We start from the raw sequence: 21577 nt of genomic DNA on the forward strand, positions 1-21577 counted from the left end.
AAGATGCATGTCAAAACCACAATGAGTATCATATCACACATCTCACATGTGAGAATGGCACATATTAAAAAGTCTCCCAGTAACAAATGCTGAAGAGTATGTAGAGAAAGACCAACCCTATTACAATTTTGGGTGAGAATGTAAACTGGCTCAGTCAATATGGAAAGTGATCTGGATTTACATTAAAAATAATAGAAGTGGAACTTCTGTATGAACCAGCATCTATCCAATGAATGTGAAGCCATCAACTCAAAAAGCTATAAGTTCTGCAGTGTTCATTGCAGCACTGTTTGTAAGAGCTAGGACATGGAAGCAACTTACATGCTCATTGATAGAAGATTGGATCCAGAAGATATGGTAGCCAAACTATGGAATACTAGCCAAACATAAGGAAAGACAAAATGCTGCCAATTAGAGCCAGAATTAACTTGTATAGTAAAACAAGTTAGAATGATATAGAAAAATATTGGATATTTACATAGAAGATGATTCAATAAAGTACTTATAAAAAATGATAAATGAAGTAAGATTTCTGAGGAAAGGAGAGAGGGAGCGGAGAAAGTGCCAAGGAGATATAAGGGATGACAGTGGGGGAAAAAAATCGATAAACTCTACTATAAATTAAAAAGAAATAAAAATGTTTCATAGCTTTAAAAAATGTCTTTAGGGGCCTCCCCGGTGGCGCAGCGGTTGAGCGCTGGGTTGCGAAGCTGCCCGCGGCCTCTGAGGCGCCGGTTCGATCCCCGGCTGCTCCCCGGCCACGGGAGGAGGGTCCCACATGGCGCGCAGACCTCTCCTGCCGCCCGCTGCTCCCCTCAGCAGTGTACTTCGGTCCTTCTGCCTGTTCTGCTCCCCGCTCTGGCTCTGGTGAATTCTCTCACCCTCCCACGCTTCTGACTGTACCCAGTGCATGTATAAACAAAACAAACAAACAAACCAGCAAACAAATAAAGCATGCCTCTATAAAAAAAAAAATGTCTTTAGCATTTCCCCTCCATACCTTGACCCTGGCATATCTCACATGTCTTATATCAATCAAGTACTGTTACTCTTCATATTATATTCAAGTCATAAAGAACAGGCTGTCGTTCTACATGCATATTACGATTTTTACACATACCTGCCACTTTGCTTATATGATTTTTTTCATCAGAATACCCACTCCATTAATTCTTTTACAGCTAGTATTTGATTTTCTCAACCCTCCAAATGATGTGCTTCTAAACTCTACTGGAATGCAATAGACCAGTCCCAGTTCTAATGTTCATCATTTGTATAAACTGTATCTGTAGACTTATCTTTATCATTAGATTTACTTCAGAAATATCTTATTAGTGAGTATGATATCAGTTCATAACTGGGATACCCAGAAATGTAGTATTTTAGCATAAACTCAAATTTAGCATGACTTGACTAACTTATTTTGCAATATTAGTTGTGTAATCATTAAACAAAATTAATTTCCACTCAATAGACTGAAATAATTGTCAACAAGAGTAGCTGCCAAAAAGTGACATACCACCAAAATGTGAGAGATAGTAATTGTCACCCTAAAACTCTATTGCCATCTAAACTGTTTTTAAAGTATAGGGGAAATAAATATGCTCTTGGAAATAAATAAAAAATATCAAAGTGCTTACTCCAAGAAACCTTTAGTGAAAGACTTATCAAAGAGTATGTTTTATTAAAGAATTTTATTTACAGAAAGTACTAATGCTAACATTAACTTGTAAATAAAGAAGGTGAATAATTTGAAATTATCAAATAAAGAATGTAAATAATTTTAAGCAGCATCATCTGTATAAAATGCAAAACTAATGATAATTATTAGCTAGGGGGTGAAAACTACAGAATAACTAAAATACTTGAAAACAACATATGAGGAGGTAAGGGATGGGATACTGAAAAGAGTTAAACCAAATCAGGATGCTTACATTGCTTGATGGTGGAGAGATTAATTATGATGATTTTTTTAAATTTTAATGGGCAACAATACAGGACCAGTAAAATTAATACAAAATTATTAAGAAGGTGTAACTGACTTAAAAGAATATAGAAAACAAACAAAAAACATAGGCATAGAAAGGTAACTATACACTTTATAACCTGATGCTATGAAACTCCCAAATGTATTAGTAAATAGTAAATTCAGCAGTTAAATATTGTAGATTTTTATTTATTTTTATTTTTTTATTTTTTTAACATTTATTTATTTATGCATACAAGAGCTGGTGCACAGACCAGAGATGCAGGGGGTGAGAGGATTCACCAGAGAGTGGGGAACAAAACAGGCAGATTGACCAAAGTATGCTGCTGAGGGGAGCAGCAGGTGAGTCAGGAGAGGCCTGCTGCACCATGTGGGTTGCTTACTGGCGGGCCGGGGATCGAACTCGTGCTGCAGAGGCTGCAGATTGCTTCATAGAGTGGTGCTTAACCCCTTGCACCATCAGGGAGGCCCTATTGTAGATTTTTAGACTGGGACAACTGTATATGTGAAAATTTAGTTTGGCATTAACCCACTGAAAAGTACTGGATCAGTGTATACTTAGAATCTCTAACTGATTTGCATTTCTTAGCTAAATAACTAAAAATTTGTCCAAAAGAAATAATCAGAAAAGCAAATGAAGAAATGTACATGTACATGTTACACACAAGGTGATGTTCTAGTCATTAAAATGCCTTACTATTCAATAGCAAAAAATATCAGGTCCCCAAATCTCTTTATGTAACAAGAACTAAAATGTATAATTTTTTTACTCTTTTTCTTTTATTAGAGCAGAGAAAAAAATAAAAATAATTTGTCAAAATATGAACAACTCAATTCTTGATGCTGGGCCATTGGGTGATCAACATTCTTTACTTGATTTACTTCTTTGGTATTCATTTCCATGAATATGTATCATTTTTGTAATCAGAGAAGTATTTTCCTGAAGGCAAATTCATAGTACACTTCAAACATACTTCAAAAGTGGTTAATTTGATTGAGACTAACATTGTCAAGAGAACTTACATTTGCACATTTTTTTACAAGTGTGTGTGTGTGTATGTGTGTTTGTGTGTGTGCGCGCACCCGCATGTGTTACCTAATATGAATTTTACAAGAAGTTTGTGGTAATTCTTACCATCAAACCCTTTTTCACATATAAGGAGGCTGAGGTCAGAGAGATCCACAATATGTTAGCTTGTAAAGTTTTAGTACTTGTTCAATAGATTATGTTCTCTTTGTGCCAATTTCTCAAAAGAGGTATATATTTTCTAAAATATATTTTCTAAATTTGTAGATATATTTTCTAAATTTGCAGATCAGTTTTTATAAAGTTGCTGAGCAGCACCAAGGCCAAGCAGCTGTCCACATGTGATTCCTTACCAAGTTGTTACCACAGAGATAAACACCTCTCTTGAATAAGGAACATTCTCATAATTTTGACACTGCAATTTCTTGGCAGTTTCCCAATCCTATTAGGAAATATTCTTCAGTCTCACACAAGGAAGGTTTGAGGTTTTTATTTCGTTTTCAATATATAAAGAGAAGTTGGGGAAGATAAAACTGGACAGCCCTGGACATCTTTCTCCTTCATGGGCTGTCTCAGCTGTCTGCAGTAGCCAGCATGCCTTTGCTCCTGTTCTCTGTCCTCTGGCTCATTGTTCAAACTCAAGGTAAGCTCTAATATATAGATGTTTTATAAAATAGTGAAATTATTTTATGAATTTTTAAAGTATGAGAAAATGACATGGTCATCTGACTCAAAGGTTACTGTTATTTATATCTTGGAATATCTACTCAGTTTTGAGGAGCTCTGTGTTAATAGTCCAGGCATTATCATTAGCACAAAAACTTAGGTCTCTGAAATTTTATCTCCCACATCATATCAACTCACAACTCATATCATTGAATAATCCTACCAGTTATATCATTTTATTTCCTAAAACGTATTTCACATGATACCAGAGGGCTGATTCCAGATCAGAAATTCCTAACCAGCTCCAAAGTTATCTTGAATGATACTAGTAGTTTCTATTCTAAATGGAGACAGTCATTCATCTAAAGACACAATTTAGCCAAAGGTTTTGTAGGTGAAACAAGAAAGATTCATCACTAAAATTGGAGTCAACTTAGACAAAATTGCATTGTTAGACAAAATAAAATATTAAACGATTAAAGTTAGTCCTAGAGTTGCAATTAGAATTAAAATTAACTCCAATTTCAATTATATGGTACCTTCCACTAATATAATTTATATTCTCTTTTTTTAAAGAATTTTTAGTAATGCATTTATACATTTCCTGTTTTCACATGAATCCTTCATAGGCCAGCATCACAACAGAATTGTGTAGGTAGGAGAGAATTCTTGCTTTACCATTTCCCTTCAGTTTTTCCAAATCAACCAGATATAGAATCTCTTGGTGTCCCTAAATCCTCCCTGACTGTCAGTCACACTGAGAAGACAACCACCTCTCAACAGAGACAATTAACTGTGAAAATGGTATCACTTAGAAATAAAATTGTCTATGTAGGTGAGGGAACAATATTTAAAGAATAGAAATACAAAAGGGAAAAAATGTCATTTTATTACATATTTTATGTTATTCAATTTTTACCCAATTTTCTTTTAGGGAAGTACACTGATAGGCAAGATCATTTGCAAGGACTTTTACAAGGTCATTTAGCTAGGACTTAATATCACATCTTTTGGTCTCAATGTCAGTTCATTTGCTACTACATGCAAGCGAAATAGAAAGTGATATATATATAACGTTATACCAAGTGCATGAAGAAGGACATTTAGCCTATACACAATCTTGGTTTTAAAACTGCTACAACAGAATGCAGCAAAGGCTTTATTTATTGTGATATCTAAAGTCTTAAGAAAGAAATGATCTGGAGAACATGAACTTAATGTTTTATTGTCACACTGAGAAATAAAGTAATGATTAGAGGTATCTATCCTATAAATAAAATATTATCTATTTGTATATGAAATATTTACATTTTGAGCAAGTAGTCACCAGCTTCACCAAAAAAGGAAGAGTATATAAAAAGTAAAAACAGAAGTCCCTGAGGACATTGAGAGAAAAATTCACAATATTAAAGAAGATTACAGAGTAAGAGGAATGGCTTGCTGCAGGCAGAATCCCTGGTTCCCATAACCTCTGGTATAATCCATGCTTCCCATTCTGGGCATGGCGGCCAGAGTTTGCATCTATTGGGGATCCCTCCAAAAATTGTTTCACCATTGTCACATCTTTCAGAAAGGAGGGAGAGACCTAAATAAAAATTATTTGTTATAGAAGATAAAGTAGAAGATTTAACTTGTTCTCCTTAAAGCTTACTCTCAACAGGAATTCAGCCTTCTGCACCAATTCAACAAACCCACTTAACCAAAATAATAACCTTTAATTAACTTATATAAATATTATTTCACTGTCTCTAGTTGTAGCCATAAAGGAAGGCCCTGAATGGGAGCACTATGAAGTCGTTCATCCTAAAAGACTGCATATTTTGCACAAAAGAGATATACAAAACAACCAAACAGAAAATCATGGAAAAGAGGTAAGCAATGTGAATGATTGTGGTAGATTTTACATCTTCCAAAGAGACAGAGTTTTTCACTAATATAGAAGATGTCACAATCTATATATCTAGTAGTTTCATCTTGAAGCCCTGCTAGGTTCAGGAGAACGCAGATTTCTTGGAAAGTCTTGAAAGTCATCAGAAGGTAAGAGAGTAAATGGTCTCACTTGATCAGAAAGAACAAAGCAGATTGAATATTTTTTTCAAGTTTCCAGGTGGGAGAGAGAAAATGCATAGGTTGGGCAGCCATTTCTAGAAGGAGTGCTCCTTGACAAACTCACCAAACCATGCCTTACCCCTACCTTACTCCATCATGCCCCCAATGAGTTGTCTTTTTCTTGGCCATTCTGTCTATAATGTAGAAACTCAATATTATTATAAATATGACTTTTTTTAAGGACATAGATATTAAATCTTTGACTATAATAGTATTTCCATAACTTAATAATTTCAACCTTATTTAATTCTTAGAAGGTTTTGGGCTGGTTTGCTTTAGTATATTTGGTTGATTTTTTAAGTTGGAAAATATGTATCTTCTTATTATCCCATTAGTGATTCATTGGGTAACAGAGCATGGTATATTAGAGAAAATGCTGTGTCCCTGTCACACATATTAGAGTTAGTTTAGACTGTGTTATTTCTGTATTATTGAAATTTGTGGACAATTTAATATAAAATTAATGTTTGATTTTAAAGGCATGAGAAGAATTTTATCTATATGCATAATTATTCTTCTACATAAGCTATATTTATCATTGTAATTGTTTTAGATAGACTCATAAATTGATTTCATTGGTACTCAATATTTTTAGGAAAGATATGATTCTGAACTTCAGTATCAGATTACATTAAGTGGAGAAGAAGTCATTCTTCACCTACAAAAAACCAAGTAAGTTGTACTTCTTGAAACCCCAAGCACTGGAATATTTTAAGAATATGTACAAAAATAAATGCTTTTGAGGCTCTAGTTAGTGATATTTGAGATATAGGACATGAAACATATTGGGTTTAGATGTTATTAGTCTGTGTTGACATTCTCTAAGAAGATTGATGCTCCCTTGGAAATTATGTACAAATTGTAAAGCAAAGAGAAAGGCAAATATCATACATGATTTTCTTCATGTCTCTTGGAATTTACTGAAGATCTTTTCTACTCAGATAAACTCAAACCTTCGACGTTTTTCCTATTGTGTTGTGAGAACACATTTCCAAGGCTCATTCAACCTAGAGTCAGATCCCAGGGAGGGGATTCCCCCCAGTTCTACCTAAGTCAATGAACTGCTCCCTGAATGCAACAGTCATTAATGCATATTTATCACCCAGTACCCTTGAGAGATTGTGTGAAGACTGTATCCTTGGCATACAGACTCCCAAAATAACCCCTTCGAAGATAATCTGCCACTGGAAAATCACTGAGGGCATTTTGTGTCTTAGTCCAATAAGTGTAGTTAATGCTTTGATTTGTTTCAGCTGCAGAGATCCAGGCTGAGAAACAATCAGCTACACAGAATGTCCTGTTTCTCACTGTTGAGTGTGGCATTTGTTTAGTCCTGATGACCATGTCAGCAATATTCACTCTTATTGCCACTGTGAGTTTATCATGCAACTCTGTGTTCTTTACAGGAATCTCCTGGGTCCAGACTACACTGAAACATATTTCTCACCTAGTGGAGAGAAAATAACTACAAGGCCTAAGGACATGGTAGGTCCAGAATGCTTTCTGTGATACTTTGGGATTTGCCATTTGCATTATAAGATGTATAGGCCCAGAGAAAATTTAACAAAAAAGTTCAAAGACTTGAAAGCAAGGTGCTTCTTATCTATGACTGTGGAGATAATAGATGAAAATGTCACCATGTCAGAAACACCCCTCAGTCTTGCAGTGTGGGGGGGACTTCAGGGTCAGTGGTAGATCAGTTCCTAAAACTTCTGAGGTTCACACTATTTATGTTTCTGGAAACTGGTCTGACCTCAGCCACTACTTGAAAAATGCTCTGTTATATTCAAGATAAAAGCTCTCACAGAAACAGAGCTATACAGAGACTATAGCAGGGCTCTAGCTGGCCAAAGGACAGTCTCTCTTCTGAGGCCAGGAACTGGAGTCAGGGTCTCCAAGCTGTCTTCTGCCCCACCTTATCTCCTTTCTCGGAGTCCCCTACTTACAAGTCTGATTGGACCATTTTCAGTCCTATGGCTGATTGGACCATTTACCCATCAACTCATAGACCATTTACTCATAGCTCACACCTCATCTGTCCATTCCACCCACCACGCACCAAATCCATGGGCCTCTCTGCTGCCTGCAGCAGGAGGGATCCATAGCGTTTTCGCAAGCCCAGTGGGGCCCATGTTCCTCCCTGCAGCCCTGAGCCAGTGACGAGCTGTTGCCTCCTCTGCCAGAGCTTGCTCCAGCACAAGGCAACCTTGCCTCTGCAGCCACAGTGGGGCCACCAATGAAGGGCAGTAAAATACCCACTAGCTGCTGCCTCTTGCACTGCCCACAGCTTCTGGAACCAGGCACCTGAGCCATAAGGAAGGAGGTCTCCAGTTTCTTCACCGCAACTATTACGCATGTATCCTTGTAGGTAATTTTTTTTTCTAACCATAATTTCTCTTTTCCAACCTTAGGAACACTGCTTCTATGAAGGACACATCCTAAATGAGAAGGATTCTGTTGCTGGCATTAATACTTGTGATGGTTTGAGGTGAGAGCCACTCACAAAAATAATACACATTCAAATACCACTTTGTTACACACCATTGAGTCTTCCTGGATGCATGTCTTCTTACTACCCAGTCAAACTTTATCACTAAAATACTGAATATATACAGTCAAAGGGAAGAATAAAGTTTCACTTGTTATGGTCATTTCATAACCTGTTGGCCTAATAGAAGTTAGTCCAAAAAATGTTTGAATAAGGTACTGCACTCTGGACTTTGGTGACATCTGGATCTATTTCCATATTTAGCTACATCACTCTCTCAAAACCACTCTGTTTTATATTCTTAAATATTCTACCCTGCAATTATGCCAGTTGAACATAATTTTTTGAAGTATATATGTGTGATTCTGTTACAATGTGAATTCTTGGCATTTAGGGAAAATTTCAAAAGATGAAATAAAAAACATAACGACCATAGAATGTGACCTTTGAGTGATCACTACTATTAGAATTTTATCCTGTTTTCAGTCTTTTATCCACACAGACTAACATCTTTTATAGGGTTGACGTATGAAAGAAGATATTCTACCAGTTTGGTTCATACCACGTGATATCATAAGCTTTTTCCCACATCCTAAATACCTTCATGATGAAATTTTTAATTGATATGTTGATTTGTAATATTACACCGTATGGATTCACATTGTATTTCTGAACTAATTTACTTAGAAGAGTGATTCTTTAAGATACTGCTAATTCCAACCTGTTCTCTGATCTGCTCATCACCTGATCTCACCTTTGGAGTTCATGGCCCTGTACTATAATCCTGTACTCTGTTCTCCATTATCTTCCTAGGACCTGTAAAGCAATATTTCTTGAAAGAATAAACTATGGGAAAATATTTATTGAGCTCCTGATTTAAATTCCCAAATATTTGGGATAGCTTCTTCTAACAATTCTTGTCCATAATTCTGTAAATAAATAATAGAGGCTTTGTTTTAATACAGCAAATACTGATTATTACTTAAGTGAAGAGAAATTAACTAAAGGGCCTATGAATGAAACTGTTTGCATGAGTTTAGGACTGAGTTTACTACTCACCACTCTGGTCAGTAGAAACGACTGCATGGCAGAGAATTCTTCAACATGAGTCTCTGGTCTTGCAGGGGGTACTTCACACATCATGATCAAAGATACACGATAAGGCCTCTGAAAAGCTCTGACAAAGAAGAACATGCTGTTTTCACGCAAAGCCAGGAAGAAATTGACCTAGCAAATTACACCTGTGGTGTGAGAACTTTGGGCAGGAAAAAAGGGCTTATTCGAAACTCAAGGTCACTCAGTGGTCCAGAGGTAAGTGTAGTTTCCAGAAGTTGTCCTGGGTTTCACTAGTCTCCACAATGAAAGAAGATATGCCAGTGTGCCCAGCAATGGCTGGCTTGTGTTAAGCCTTTAATTTATTGACTGTGATTTTGTTAAGCCTGTAATTATATATGTATATATATATATACACAAAACTATTATTCAACTTCATTTCCCTGCGAGAAGAAAAGGAATCTCTTTATAAATTGTGAATGTTTTAAGATAAAGGTGATTACTAACAATGTTCTTCACTCTTTGTGAAGCAAGAAGAATTTCTTCGGGCTGACAAATATATTGATCTCTTTTTGGTGCTGGACAATGCCTTTGTGAGTATGAAACATCCTTCTTGGCTAGTTCATTCAACTTTTAAGTTTTCTTATCAAGAAAACACAGACAATAAACTGTTATTGAAGAAAATACAGTGTCCACCTGATTATCTGATTGTCTTATCTATTCTGCCGTCTTGCCAGGAATAGTTTTCACTCATTGCCTTTAATTTCCATCTGCTGCCATAATGTCCAGATATTGACAATATGATTAATATCTATGTGGAATCATGATGTTGAAAAACAAAAAATAATGAGTTAATAAAAATATTTTAAAATTCTATATTACAGCAATATAAAGTAGATAAAAACTATATATACTTTATAAATTCTATTTTATATATACAAAAATACCAGAACCTGTGCTTCCAGCCAGTAAATATGTTTTATAATCAAGTATTAATAATGAATTGATTGGAATACATTGAAATTATTTCAATTTATTCAACTTAAAAATGATTAACTTTTAAAGTTTATGTGTGCCTCATTTCCCTGTGGCCAAAACTTATATTTGAAATGAAATTTGTTGAGACAAGTACTCTTATATAAGGTAGGTTAGGAATGAATAGCTTATTTACATTGAAACCTATCAGTCTCTTAAAATGTGAAATTCTGTAACCCATCAACTTTCTTTAATTTACAACATTAATTACACTTTGTACTTGATGTTTTGTAGTATAACGCACATAATGGAAATCTAACTGTGATAAGAAGCTTTGTGTTTGATGTGATGAACCTACTCAATGTGGTAAGTTATATAAACATATGATATATATATATGCACACACACACACACACATAACTTATGTAAACATACACGCTATATAAACATGTTTCACATGGAGTGGAGGCTTCTCTGTTGTTTCACCAAATAAGGGCTTGGGAGGGTAACAAAGGTCAGCATTTGGGGGAAATTTAGCAGGGAAGGCTCAACAAAGTAAAATAATAATATATACTGCAAATAATAATATATACTGCAGTAAAGGCAATTTCTAGTTTCTAGTTTAAAAATAGGATACATTCTCCATCATTTATGGTTAGCAAAATATCTAAAACAATAAAGAAAACTTCAACATATTAATGAATAAACAATACTCTTTCCACAGATTTATAAAACCATAAATGTTCAAGTGGTCTTGGTAGGCTTGGAAATCTGGTCTGATGGTGACAAGATAAAGGTGGTACCTGAAACAGGTGTCACTTTTACCAACTTTCTGATTTGGCATCGTTCTAAGACACAGAAAAAGATGATCCATGACCATGCTCAGTTACTCAGGTGAGGATGCAGTGGTGGCCAGGCCAGGTGTTTGTGGGCAGTGGATAGTTATCCCAAAGATTTTTTGACAAGGATTTCTATCCAATTAGTAGAAGCTTTTCTGGAGCTTAGTGGAAAGAAAAAGACTAGGACAACAAGGGAAATTGAAAAAATATTAATAAAATTAATGGTTCCAAAAACTTGGAATATGACCATTATATGAAACTTTCACACAGTGGAATTAAATTCAATGCTCGGCGTGTGGGAATGGCATCCTCGAATTCTTTGTGTTCCTCATCTTCAGTTGTCGTCGTTGGGGTATGTAAACTTATATTTCTTTGTTATTCTATGCCTTCCATGAAGACTTGAACAATGTCTCATATGGAGTTAGTCAATAAAGAGAATTCAACCTACTGATACATCTATGCTCTGAAAGGTCCTTGGCTTATGAAATAGAATATCTCCATGTACTCTTTACTTTGTGTTAAGGAGTAAGAGCAGGAAGATTGGGACAGAAAAGGAACCCAAGTGCCCTCTGTGGCCTATGTCAACATTAGATCGACCATCCCAGTATTGATGGCCAGAGAACTCGGACAAGTTACATATTGTTGTCATATGGACAAGCACAACCAATGTCATAAACACCGTGACAATAACTTTTGGAGATTATTGAGTATGCACTATGGGTGCCTTTGAGTACTCGCTATGAAAAATGTAATTGACTTATTCTAACCATGTTTTTCTAAGACCTTACCATTAATTCAACAAACATTGAATGCTGACTCAATAGTTGCATTCACAGGAGCACCCATTTCAAAGGTTTGTTCAACATTATACAAGTAGTCATGATAGGTAAGGAGTCTAATAACTCATTATTTTTCATCTGTGATACCTATTTTAAGTAGTCAACCTTGGCAGCAATTAAGAAATAACTGAAGTAAGTAATAGGTGTTTCTCCTATTTTTTGGCAGGCTAAGGATATGAACAGTGTGGCTCTTGTAGGAGTGATGTCCCATGAGTTGGGCCATGTCCTTGGCATGGCTGATGTTCCATATTATACCAAGTGTCCCTCTGGGAGTTGTGTGATGAACCAGTATCTGAGGTGAGACCTTGTCACCTAGGGGAATAATTTCTCAACTCTTAAGGACTTTAGATGGTCATATAGTTGGAAGGGCATGTTCAAAGGCAGTGTATTTCTTACTTCATCCTCCAGTCTTTTTGCTGCACAGGATTCCTCAATATCAGGGCTCATTTGTTAAGATTTCTAAATATGCCAAGATAGAACATAAGAGTGGTGATGATGCCATCTGAATTTAAAATAATTCTTTTACAATTATTTTAAGTGTATTCAGAAAAAGTTTTTTAAATCTGTATATCTAATTGTGTTCTATATATTTCCACCACCAATTGATCAATCAATTTTATGTAATTATTTAGTACTTCCTAATACCAGCACTTGGCAAGGACTTGGGGTAGAAAAATGAATAAAAACATCCATTGCTCTTAAGTGTTCGTGGAGAGATATGTTCATAGAACTCTAACTCTGAAATCATTTCCTTTCACTACTTCATTACTGTTTCTCTTCTCAGTCCTTTATGTTGAGATGAGTGAATTATAAGTGGTGAATCTCCTCACTCTGCCATTTAGGAAAATACTTAATCCACAGGGGAATTGAAATCTTCCAGCTCTACAACTGGGTATCTTGGAAAACAGCTTGCCAACAAGCATAGTATGTACACTCCATTGCCCTCCACCTCCACCACACTGCAATGCTGAACAAATAATAAATTTGGAATATCAATTAAGCCAGGAATATATTTAAACACATCAAATTGTTATATGCACTTATCATTGTATATCATGGCATTTCTGATTTTTCTTCTGGTTGCAGTTCAAAATTCCCAAAGGATTTCAGTACAATCAGCCTCTCACTTTTTGAAAAATACATGTTATCTAGAAGACCAAAGTGCTTGCTGCAAGCACCAATTCCTAAAAATATATTAACAAATCCAGTGTGTGGGAACAAACTTCTGGAACTAGGAGAAGACTGTGATTGTGGTTCTCCAAAGGTATGAAAACATCCAATGTTAAAAAAAATAGTAGAAAGTTAATGTGGCAAAGAGTTATGCAGTTATCTTTTCCTTTAAAAAAATATTCTTTTGGAAATACTTTCTAAGGACAGGTTTGGTATCATAGTAAAAATTAGATTTGTGTTCGTGTTTATGGTATTGATTTTATTCATCTTTAATGGACATTTCAAACACAGGATACACTTATAACATGACCATATGGATATCAATGTAAGAGGTAAATCATTAACTATATCATGTTACTTATGATCATTCCCAGATATATTAGTCAGTAATATATAAATCACATTGATTTGATTGAACCACAATTGATCATTTGTTGAGCAGTAATAAGTGCAGATTCAGAAGTAAATTTTCTCCATAGAATTGGCCTTTTCTCATTAAACTAGTTGTAAACAGATGGTAAATAGAACAGAGGAGAAAGAAAGAAAAAAATCATATAAATTATATAAAATAGATTATTCACATAGAATGTCTAATATCATTATTACAATTCTGCTACCTTTTAAGGCATCAGTACTCTAAAATTGTCTCTGGTAGACTGTTTGCTAACAATCCCATATTAGGTTTCTGAGAAAAGAGCATTTTGTTTTTTTAACAATCTTTTAATTTTAAAACTAAAAATTATAGTTAATATTTGAAGAGATTTTCTATGTGTCTGGCAATCTACAATATGCTCTTATATAGTGTCTCTTTTATTTTTCGCAGCAAACTTCCAAAATAGGTGTTGTTATTATCCTAATTTATAGAGAAATGAAACTCAAAAAAGTTAAGTAACTAGTTACAGGATACAAATATAGTCATTGGTGAAGTCTGTTGCAAACCAAGTTACTTGTAGTGTAAGGGACTCAATGACAAAGGTGCATAGTCAGTCTATGCTACAGTATATTCAGAAATTTTAAGCAGTTACATTGTATTAGAATATTGCATGTTGTAAATCATTTGTAAGAAATACTTCAAATATCCTGTTTATTATAGTTGAGATGGAATTTTATAAATGATTTGATACTTTATAATAAGTTAGGCAAATTTATCCCCATATGCTTTCTTGGGTGGAAGAAAATTGAAGTTGTTCATATCCTAGCTAGGTATTTATAATTTCATCAGGTAGATGTTTTCTTTCAGTGTGCATTGAGAGAGAGAGAGAGAGCGAACTACTATTTATGTAATAATTTATGTCTTAATTATTCAGTCAGCCCCACTGTTGTTTCTGGACTAGTCAATTTTCTCCTTGTGCAGTGGCATAAAACAAGAGTTCAGGCACAAATTTTCATTGCATAAAATAATGAAAATCTGGTTTATACTTTTCAATTATCACACTTTCAGGTCTTTGTTGCAAAGCATTTGTCAGAATTTTCATAAAAATAGAAACTATAAATAATCCTTATTTTTTGTTTTATTGGATATATTTTTGTTAACCATCAGATAGATTTTCCTTATCACAATGATGTATAATTCTGTTCATAGTTTACTTATATATGCTTAAATAATTTAAAAAGGGCTACTGAATTTTCACCAATTAATTTTTGCCATCTATCACAATAATATTAGTTGTTTTTTCTGCTCAGTCTCTGGATGTGATGGATGACATTACTTTATTCTAAACAGTCATTCCACCCTTGCATTTTTGCTATTTAAAAATGTATAATCATAAAAGAGAATTATTACATTAATAAACTAATTTTACTAATATTTTGTTCAAGTTTTAGCATTCATTTTAATAAATGCCATTATGAGTTCTCATTGTTAGCATTATACAGGCTTAGTAAAATGAATTGGGGATATAATTTTTTGCTCTATTGCCAATGGTTTGAATAGTATGGCAATATTTTCCCTTATAATTTTAAACTAAAGATATACAATACCATACAGGCCAGAGTTATTTGGGGTAATTCTTAATCTATTTTTGTCCTTTTAAGAGTAGATTTTCATTATTCTTAACATATTTTTCCCTATTATTAAGTTTTCTTGGTAATTTCCAATGGGATTTGTAGAGCAGAAAAATTTAGATTCAAAAGTAAAATTTCACTGTTATAATGTGCCAGAATTTTGTGACCTAGTCTGTAGGAAGAAAATGCTGAACCCATTTTCCCAATATGTGTGTATTTAAAGGAATGCACCAATGTTTGCTGTGAGGCCAGCACCTGTAAATTAAAACCTGGAGCTGACTGTGAAGACACGCAGGCCATATCACGTAAGAACTTTTTTTTCCCTTTCTTGATCCCAAAATATTTTCTCATTTCTATTTCAGATGAGATAAACATGTCACTGAGTTCAATATAATGTACATTATTTTGCATTTTAAAAATGATTCAGTCTCAGAGAAAAAGTCACCACTATGAATGTAAATAACTCAGGGTTATGTATAGTCTAATCATTTAATGAGAAAAGTGGTTACTTTGTCATCTATGAGATTAGAGCTGCTGAAGTATACTAAAAATTGTATATATTTCTGTAAAGTAGTGAGTTCAACATAAACTTAGATGAGAAAGTTTATTAAAATAAAGCCGTGATTGATGAACAAATTTTATTCTTGGTTAAGAGCTGAGGGATGTCATTTGCAAATAGTCAGAAAATCCCTAACATTTAAGAACACACTGCACAATTTGACTATTATATTGTTTTTAAAGCCATAACCCACATACTTACAATGTGACATGAGTTGGGCTAGGGAAAGCCCAATTGCTCTGAATGGGACATTTGTTCAGGTACAAAAATTGTCTCCAAATCTAAAAATGTCAGGGCCTCTCTGGTGGTGCAGTGGGTTGAGCACTGTGCTGCGAAGCTGTCTGCAGCCTCTGCAGCATGGGTTTGATTCCCGGCCAGCCAGGGAGAAACCCACATGGCACAGCAGACCTCTCCTGCCTCACCTGCTGCTCCATCTGCCTGTTCTGCTTCCGGCTTTCTCTGGTGAATTCTCTCATCCTCTGGTGCCTCTGACCTATACCCAAGTTCTTGTATAAATAAATAAAATCTTTTAAAAAGAATCTAAAAATGTCAAAAAAAAAACAATAAAATCATAAGTAGGAGACTCAAGATAAATTACATGGATGCAGTTGTTCCTACCTTTTCCTAAATTTTTTCAGCCATGAAACCTGTAGAGAAGTCATAAAGAGAATGATTGATTCAAACAAACACCATCTACCATCATTTCCTAAGTAAATGACTACCTCGGTCAAAAGACAAGGAGTATCACTCGTCATTTGCCAAGTAACATTTAACATTCCAGCATGAACCATGGCTGTAAATCCACCCTGCAGGGAATGATGAAAATTACGCCCATCTTATTCTGTCACCGAGACCAGAGGCACAGTACCTCAATAAATAGCCACTCAACTCTAGAGTCTTGGAAAGTTAATGCCTATGTCCTACTACTGGATCCAACTGGCTGTTTAGTATCATGGAAAGAAAATTTCCCTTGGATTCAGAAACTTCAATTCTTTTTTACAGTTTTACCAAGATCTACCTATGGGACTTTAAACAAAGGACTTAATTTCCTTCCTTTCTTCCTTCCTTAAGAACTGGGGTACAGGCCAGAAGTGTGGGGGGTGAGAGGATTCACCAGAGACAGAGTGGGGAACAGAACAGGTGGAATGACTGAAATGCACTGCTGAGGGGAGCAGCGGGCAAGTAAGGAGGGGTCTGCTGTGCCATGTGGGTAGCTCCCTGGCCAGGGATGAACTCGTGCTACAGCGGCTGCTGATAGCTTCATAGGTTGCATCTTAGCCCTTTGGGCCACCAGGGAGGCCCTTGATTGGTTTTCTTACTTGTAAAAGGGAATAACTGGTGGTGTGCCTCACTATGGTTACTGAAATAATTTAAATTCTATAAATTTTGGTTAACATAATATATGTAACAATATTTATAACTTGTGATAACATAGCTTCCAATTTTTTCTTTCAATCAGAGTCAATCAAAAAATCTACAGCACTGAGGAGCTACCTTGCCAGAACAAGAATCAAGACCTCTTAACATGCCTAAAAGCTTGTATATTTCCACCTTCATACTTAGATATATTTTGCTTTTACTTGATGCTATGCTTTCTATATTTTCACCAGTATTTAGAAAAGTTGCCTGTTTTGTAAGGTCTGATCTTTGATGTATTTTTAAGGGTTATGTTGCTGTTGTTTAGCTCTGCTCTTTTGGAGAAAAAAGGAAATTAGTCTTTGTCCAAAACACCTCAAAAACATACTGCTCAATTGTGTAGACTTAACCCAGAATTGTAAAATTACAAGTGACTTGTAGTTTAACTCCTTTAATTTTACTAGTATAGCCCATGAAAAAGATACCATCCCCTAACTAGGGACATTTGGTGGGAGAAAGGAGAGTGGAGCTCGTGGGGTCTGTGCTCAGCGTTCTTTGTGCTTCGCTCTTAGGCATGTGTTGTTTTCTACATACTGTCAAGACTAATCATGCAAATACTCTTCACTTTATGTTGTATAATCTTTTCCACTGTCACCTCTGATGCTGATTTTGAGACGTCTGCATTGCTTACATTTTCATTTAGTTACCAAGGACTGCTTCTTTCTCTTCATTTAAGGAACCATAATTTCAATGAATAAAAACACAATATTTTGAGGCTTTTTGTGTGGTCATTTTCAAAAATGAATACTTTTGAGCTTCACTATAGGTTTGTGGTAGGTGTTAGAGTCTCACACATTTGCACAAATTTCTCTGGTCATTTTGACAGTCTTGCCACAGAAGACCAAGCATTACTATATGGAGAACCACTGGCTGGTAAAACCTACCATACCAAGGGGGTGGGGGTGGGGGATGGGGTGGCATCTAACTCTAAGCAGCTTACTGGCTAGGTCCCAAGCCCTTGTTTAGCTAACATAGCCTATTTTGTAATTATCAATTTCTAAATGATTCCTCATTTGTCATGAACTATTAAAGGCTGGGTGTAGTGGGCATATTACCAAATAACCAATATAAATGAATTCTTTATTGAATTTACTAGGGCTCATAGAATTATTCAGAAAAAAAATGCTATGATAAAGACTTAAATGCTGTTTTAGGAAATCTCCAAATAGTTGGCATATTGGTAGGCTAAACATCTGTATAGTTTGCATTTGCTGACTGGCAAAATGCATCCAATCTAATAAATAGGTATGATTTTTTAACTACTATAAATTATTTTTAAGGCATAATTCTGCTTCCCATCAAAACACCTCCATACATCTGTTGAACACTATAAATGTTTCAAAGATTTTTGCATCATTTACCTAGTCTTAATGAAATCAATAAAATATAAGCAAGATTAGTATTATTATTTTTATTTTATAATGGAAAAATCTATGGTTAAAGAGTTTGTTGAGTGGTTTATCTAGGGCTGTGTGGAAAACTTTCGGCAGTCATAGAACTCAAACTCAAGTGCCCTTAATCCTAAAGCCAAGCTGTATACAAATAATTGACTTCCATCATTTTATCCTTTGTTGTGATTATACCCTGGCTGGGGATAGAACTTGTGCTACAATGACTATGTATAGCTTCATAGTGCTGTGTCTTAACCCCTTGCGCCACCAGGCAGGCCTCTCGCTGCCATTTTGCACCCTCTCTTTGGTCACTCTTCCCTCTTGTTCCCACCTCCTATACCCATTCTTAACTATGAGCTTCAACTGCAAGCTTGCCCAGTTCTTGATGGTAGCAGAAAGCAGGTCACAAAGCCCATACGTGGGGAGCAGGAACAAGTCTCTCTTATGAGGCACCAGGAGCTACACAGGCAGCAACAGCAGCAGCCCCCCTGAGCTTGGGCTGCACCAGTGGCCTTGTGCTCCATGACTGACCATGAGAAGCCCCCTGGAGGAAACTTATTAGCTTTTATATGATTTATAGACAAAGCCAGCACAGAATCAAGTTTAGGCCCAGTCTACAGAAGTATGTTATGCACAGGTTACACTGTCAATATTATTTACATCCTTCCCCACATGCGGTTGGAAGTTCACATTGAAAAACAACCCGAGAAACTCTGAGAAAACTGTTTTACCACAGACCCTACACTAACACCATCACTACTTTTATTTCACTTGCCCCATCTTATCTCATCTTACCTCCCAATCTCCACTCTTCTCCCCATCGCCCCGATAAAAAACACTTAATCTAGAATTGACAGGAGGAACACTCTTAGCAGGCAGCTACTTTTCATGGGGGAGGAGAGTGTCTTGGCGGACTAGAGCCTGCCTTTCTGGGTTAACTGATAATAAAGAAAGAAATCAAACCGCTGTTTATTTTAAACCTCTGCCCAGAGAGGAGCTACCTTGATATACTGGTCCTGAAAATGACATCAAGGGAGCTAAATGTGGCAAGAAGGACTGGAGGTCTTCCTTGATCAGCTGCATCAGACATGGCAACTCTGAGTTCCCTGAACTTGAAGGAAGCAGAGAAAAAGTAGCAGCTGAAAGAACATTGTGTAACATAAACATTGGTGAATGTGTTTGAAATACAGCAAATGTTTGGTTTCATTTTATTTATTTTTTATAAATTCCTAACCGTTCTAAAACAAGATAATGACTTTTATATTGGCATGCTTGTATGAAAAACAAAAATCACTAGTATTGTCTTTTTGTTCCCTAATGCATTGACCCTTTATTCACACCAAGGCGAGGCCTCCCTGATCTAAAAGAAGTTCACTGTCCATCCTGAATGTCTCTTTACTATCTCCATTTCAAGTAACTTTTACAAATAGTCTATATTCACTGCCTCATTGCTCCACCACCTACTCCATCCTCAGCTTCTTAAAATCCTGTTTCAGACTCCGCTATGCTGTTAATAATCCTTTCCAAAACCACCAACAGCTCCTCACTGACCAGGAGCTACTGACTTTCCTCTGCTCTTTCTTACTTTTTGCAGCTGAGGACACTGTTAATCTCCTCTCTGTTTGTTTTTTTTTTTTCTCTTTTCTGTTTTATATTGTATTATGATTTATTGAGGTGAGTTTGGTTTATATTGCTGTATATGATTGAAAGATACAAGGCCGTACCTCTTCAGACGTATTGTTGTCACACCACCACCAAAACATCCATAATTGAAATCTTTCTTCCTTCAATTCTTTCCCCTTTCCTGCTTTCACTCTAAAATGCAAATTCTCAGCCCTTCATTCCCTCCACAATCCTTCTGAGTGAGTGAAAGTATCCACCATTAACTTGACCCCACGAACCCAGCTGCTCTCCCACGGGCCTGTGGACCTGCTTTATGAGCTGCCCACTGACCACCAGGCTCCTGAGAACCGACTAGCCGTCTCCACCTGCAGGCCTGACTTTCATCTCAGCTGCAGCACCTAACACTAGATTTTCCTAGTTTACCCCAAAGAGCGTCCTGTAAGGGAGAAATGAAGATTGAAAAGCAGAGGGTCAGAAAAAACTCACAAGAAGAAAGGAGGTAAGGGAGGTGGGAAAGAGACGAGGACAATTCAGAAACATTTATTCTTCTCAATGCATGAATCAGGAAACATCCTTTCTAGTTGGATGCCTTTCTCTTCCGGCTGCGAGGGTGGGGGACACAGCGTCATTTTTCATTTTGATGACTTTCCAAACCTTAATTCTCCCTCTCCGCTTCTTCTCATTTATCCATGAAAACCTTGTTACCTAAACTCTACCCTGATTTTTCACAACTTTCTTAACATTTTTGTAACCCTTATACTTGAGAAAATAATCATCTTTCTTTTACCCCTAAAGATGCATGGTCTCACTCATAGCAGGAATCTAGAAAACTTAAATAAGAGACCAGGAAAAAGAATAACTATAAGAAAGTAAAAATCAAAATCAACAAACAACTATGAACCAGAGACACTCTATGGGGGGTGGGGAGGGGGGGGATTGGGGTCAAAATAAGGGGGTCGCAATTGTATGGGGAATATAAAAATAAAATTTATAGTAAAAAAGATGACTGGGAGGCCTACCCTTGTCCAAATAGATTAAATATCAAAACATCACAATAGTTGAACAATACAACTTTTTAACTTTGCCCATCCCTCAAACTACCACCTCCTAGTGACACCCCAAAATTGGCAGAACTTTTCATCCCTGAAATCACATTAACTTGGATTTTGGTATCTTCAGAGACAAATGATAATAATTAAGTTAAGATAAACCTGAACAAGGAAAAGAGTCCCCACCCCATCCTGGGGAGTAAAAAGGATAATTTTTCTCTCACTTAATAACCACCACAAAATGTAAGAAAGAAATAAAGGGAAAGCATAGGTGATAAGGTTTTCATGGAAAGATAGGAATAAACTGAGAGGGAGAATCAGGTTTGAAAAGTTTGTCCTGTTGAATCAAAATAGAACGAGGCAGTGAGGTCACCTTTATACA

The 21577-nt window shown here is 36.0% G+C and overlaps 1 protein-coding gene across 1 annotated transcript; it reads left to right on the forward strand.

The window, feature by feature from the left end:
• Positions 1 to 306: 306 nt before the first annotated feature.
• ADAMDEC1 (ADAM like decysin 1) lies at positions 307 to 16380 on the forward strand (the record flags this gene model as incomplete). Its single annotated transcript, XM_084245571.1, has 15 exons — positions 307 to 357; positions 3591 to 3657; positions 5433 to 5551; positions 6385 to 6461; positions 7196 to 7274; positions 8201 to 8277; positions 9402 to 9588; positions 9861 to 9923; positions 10600 to 10671; positions 11030 to 11199; positions 11415 to 11496; positions 12150 to 12280; positions 13070 to 13247; positions 15381 to 15462; positions 16355 to 16380. The coding sequence occupies 15 exons, from the start codon at positions 307 to 309 to the stop codon at positions 16378 to 16380; spliced, it is 1461 nt and encodes a 486-aa protein (XP_084101697.1).
• Positions 16381 to 21577: the final 5197 nt, after the last annotated feature.

The sequence above is a fragment of the Talpa europaea genome, assembly GCF_964194135.1.
Source record: "Talpa europaea genome assembly, chromosome: 10".
Lineage (NCBI taxonomy): Eukaryota > Metazoa > Chordata > Mammalia > Eulipotyphla > Talpidae > Talpa > Talpa europaea.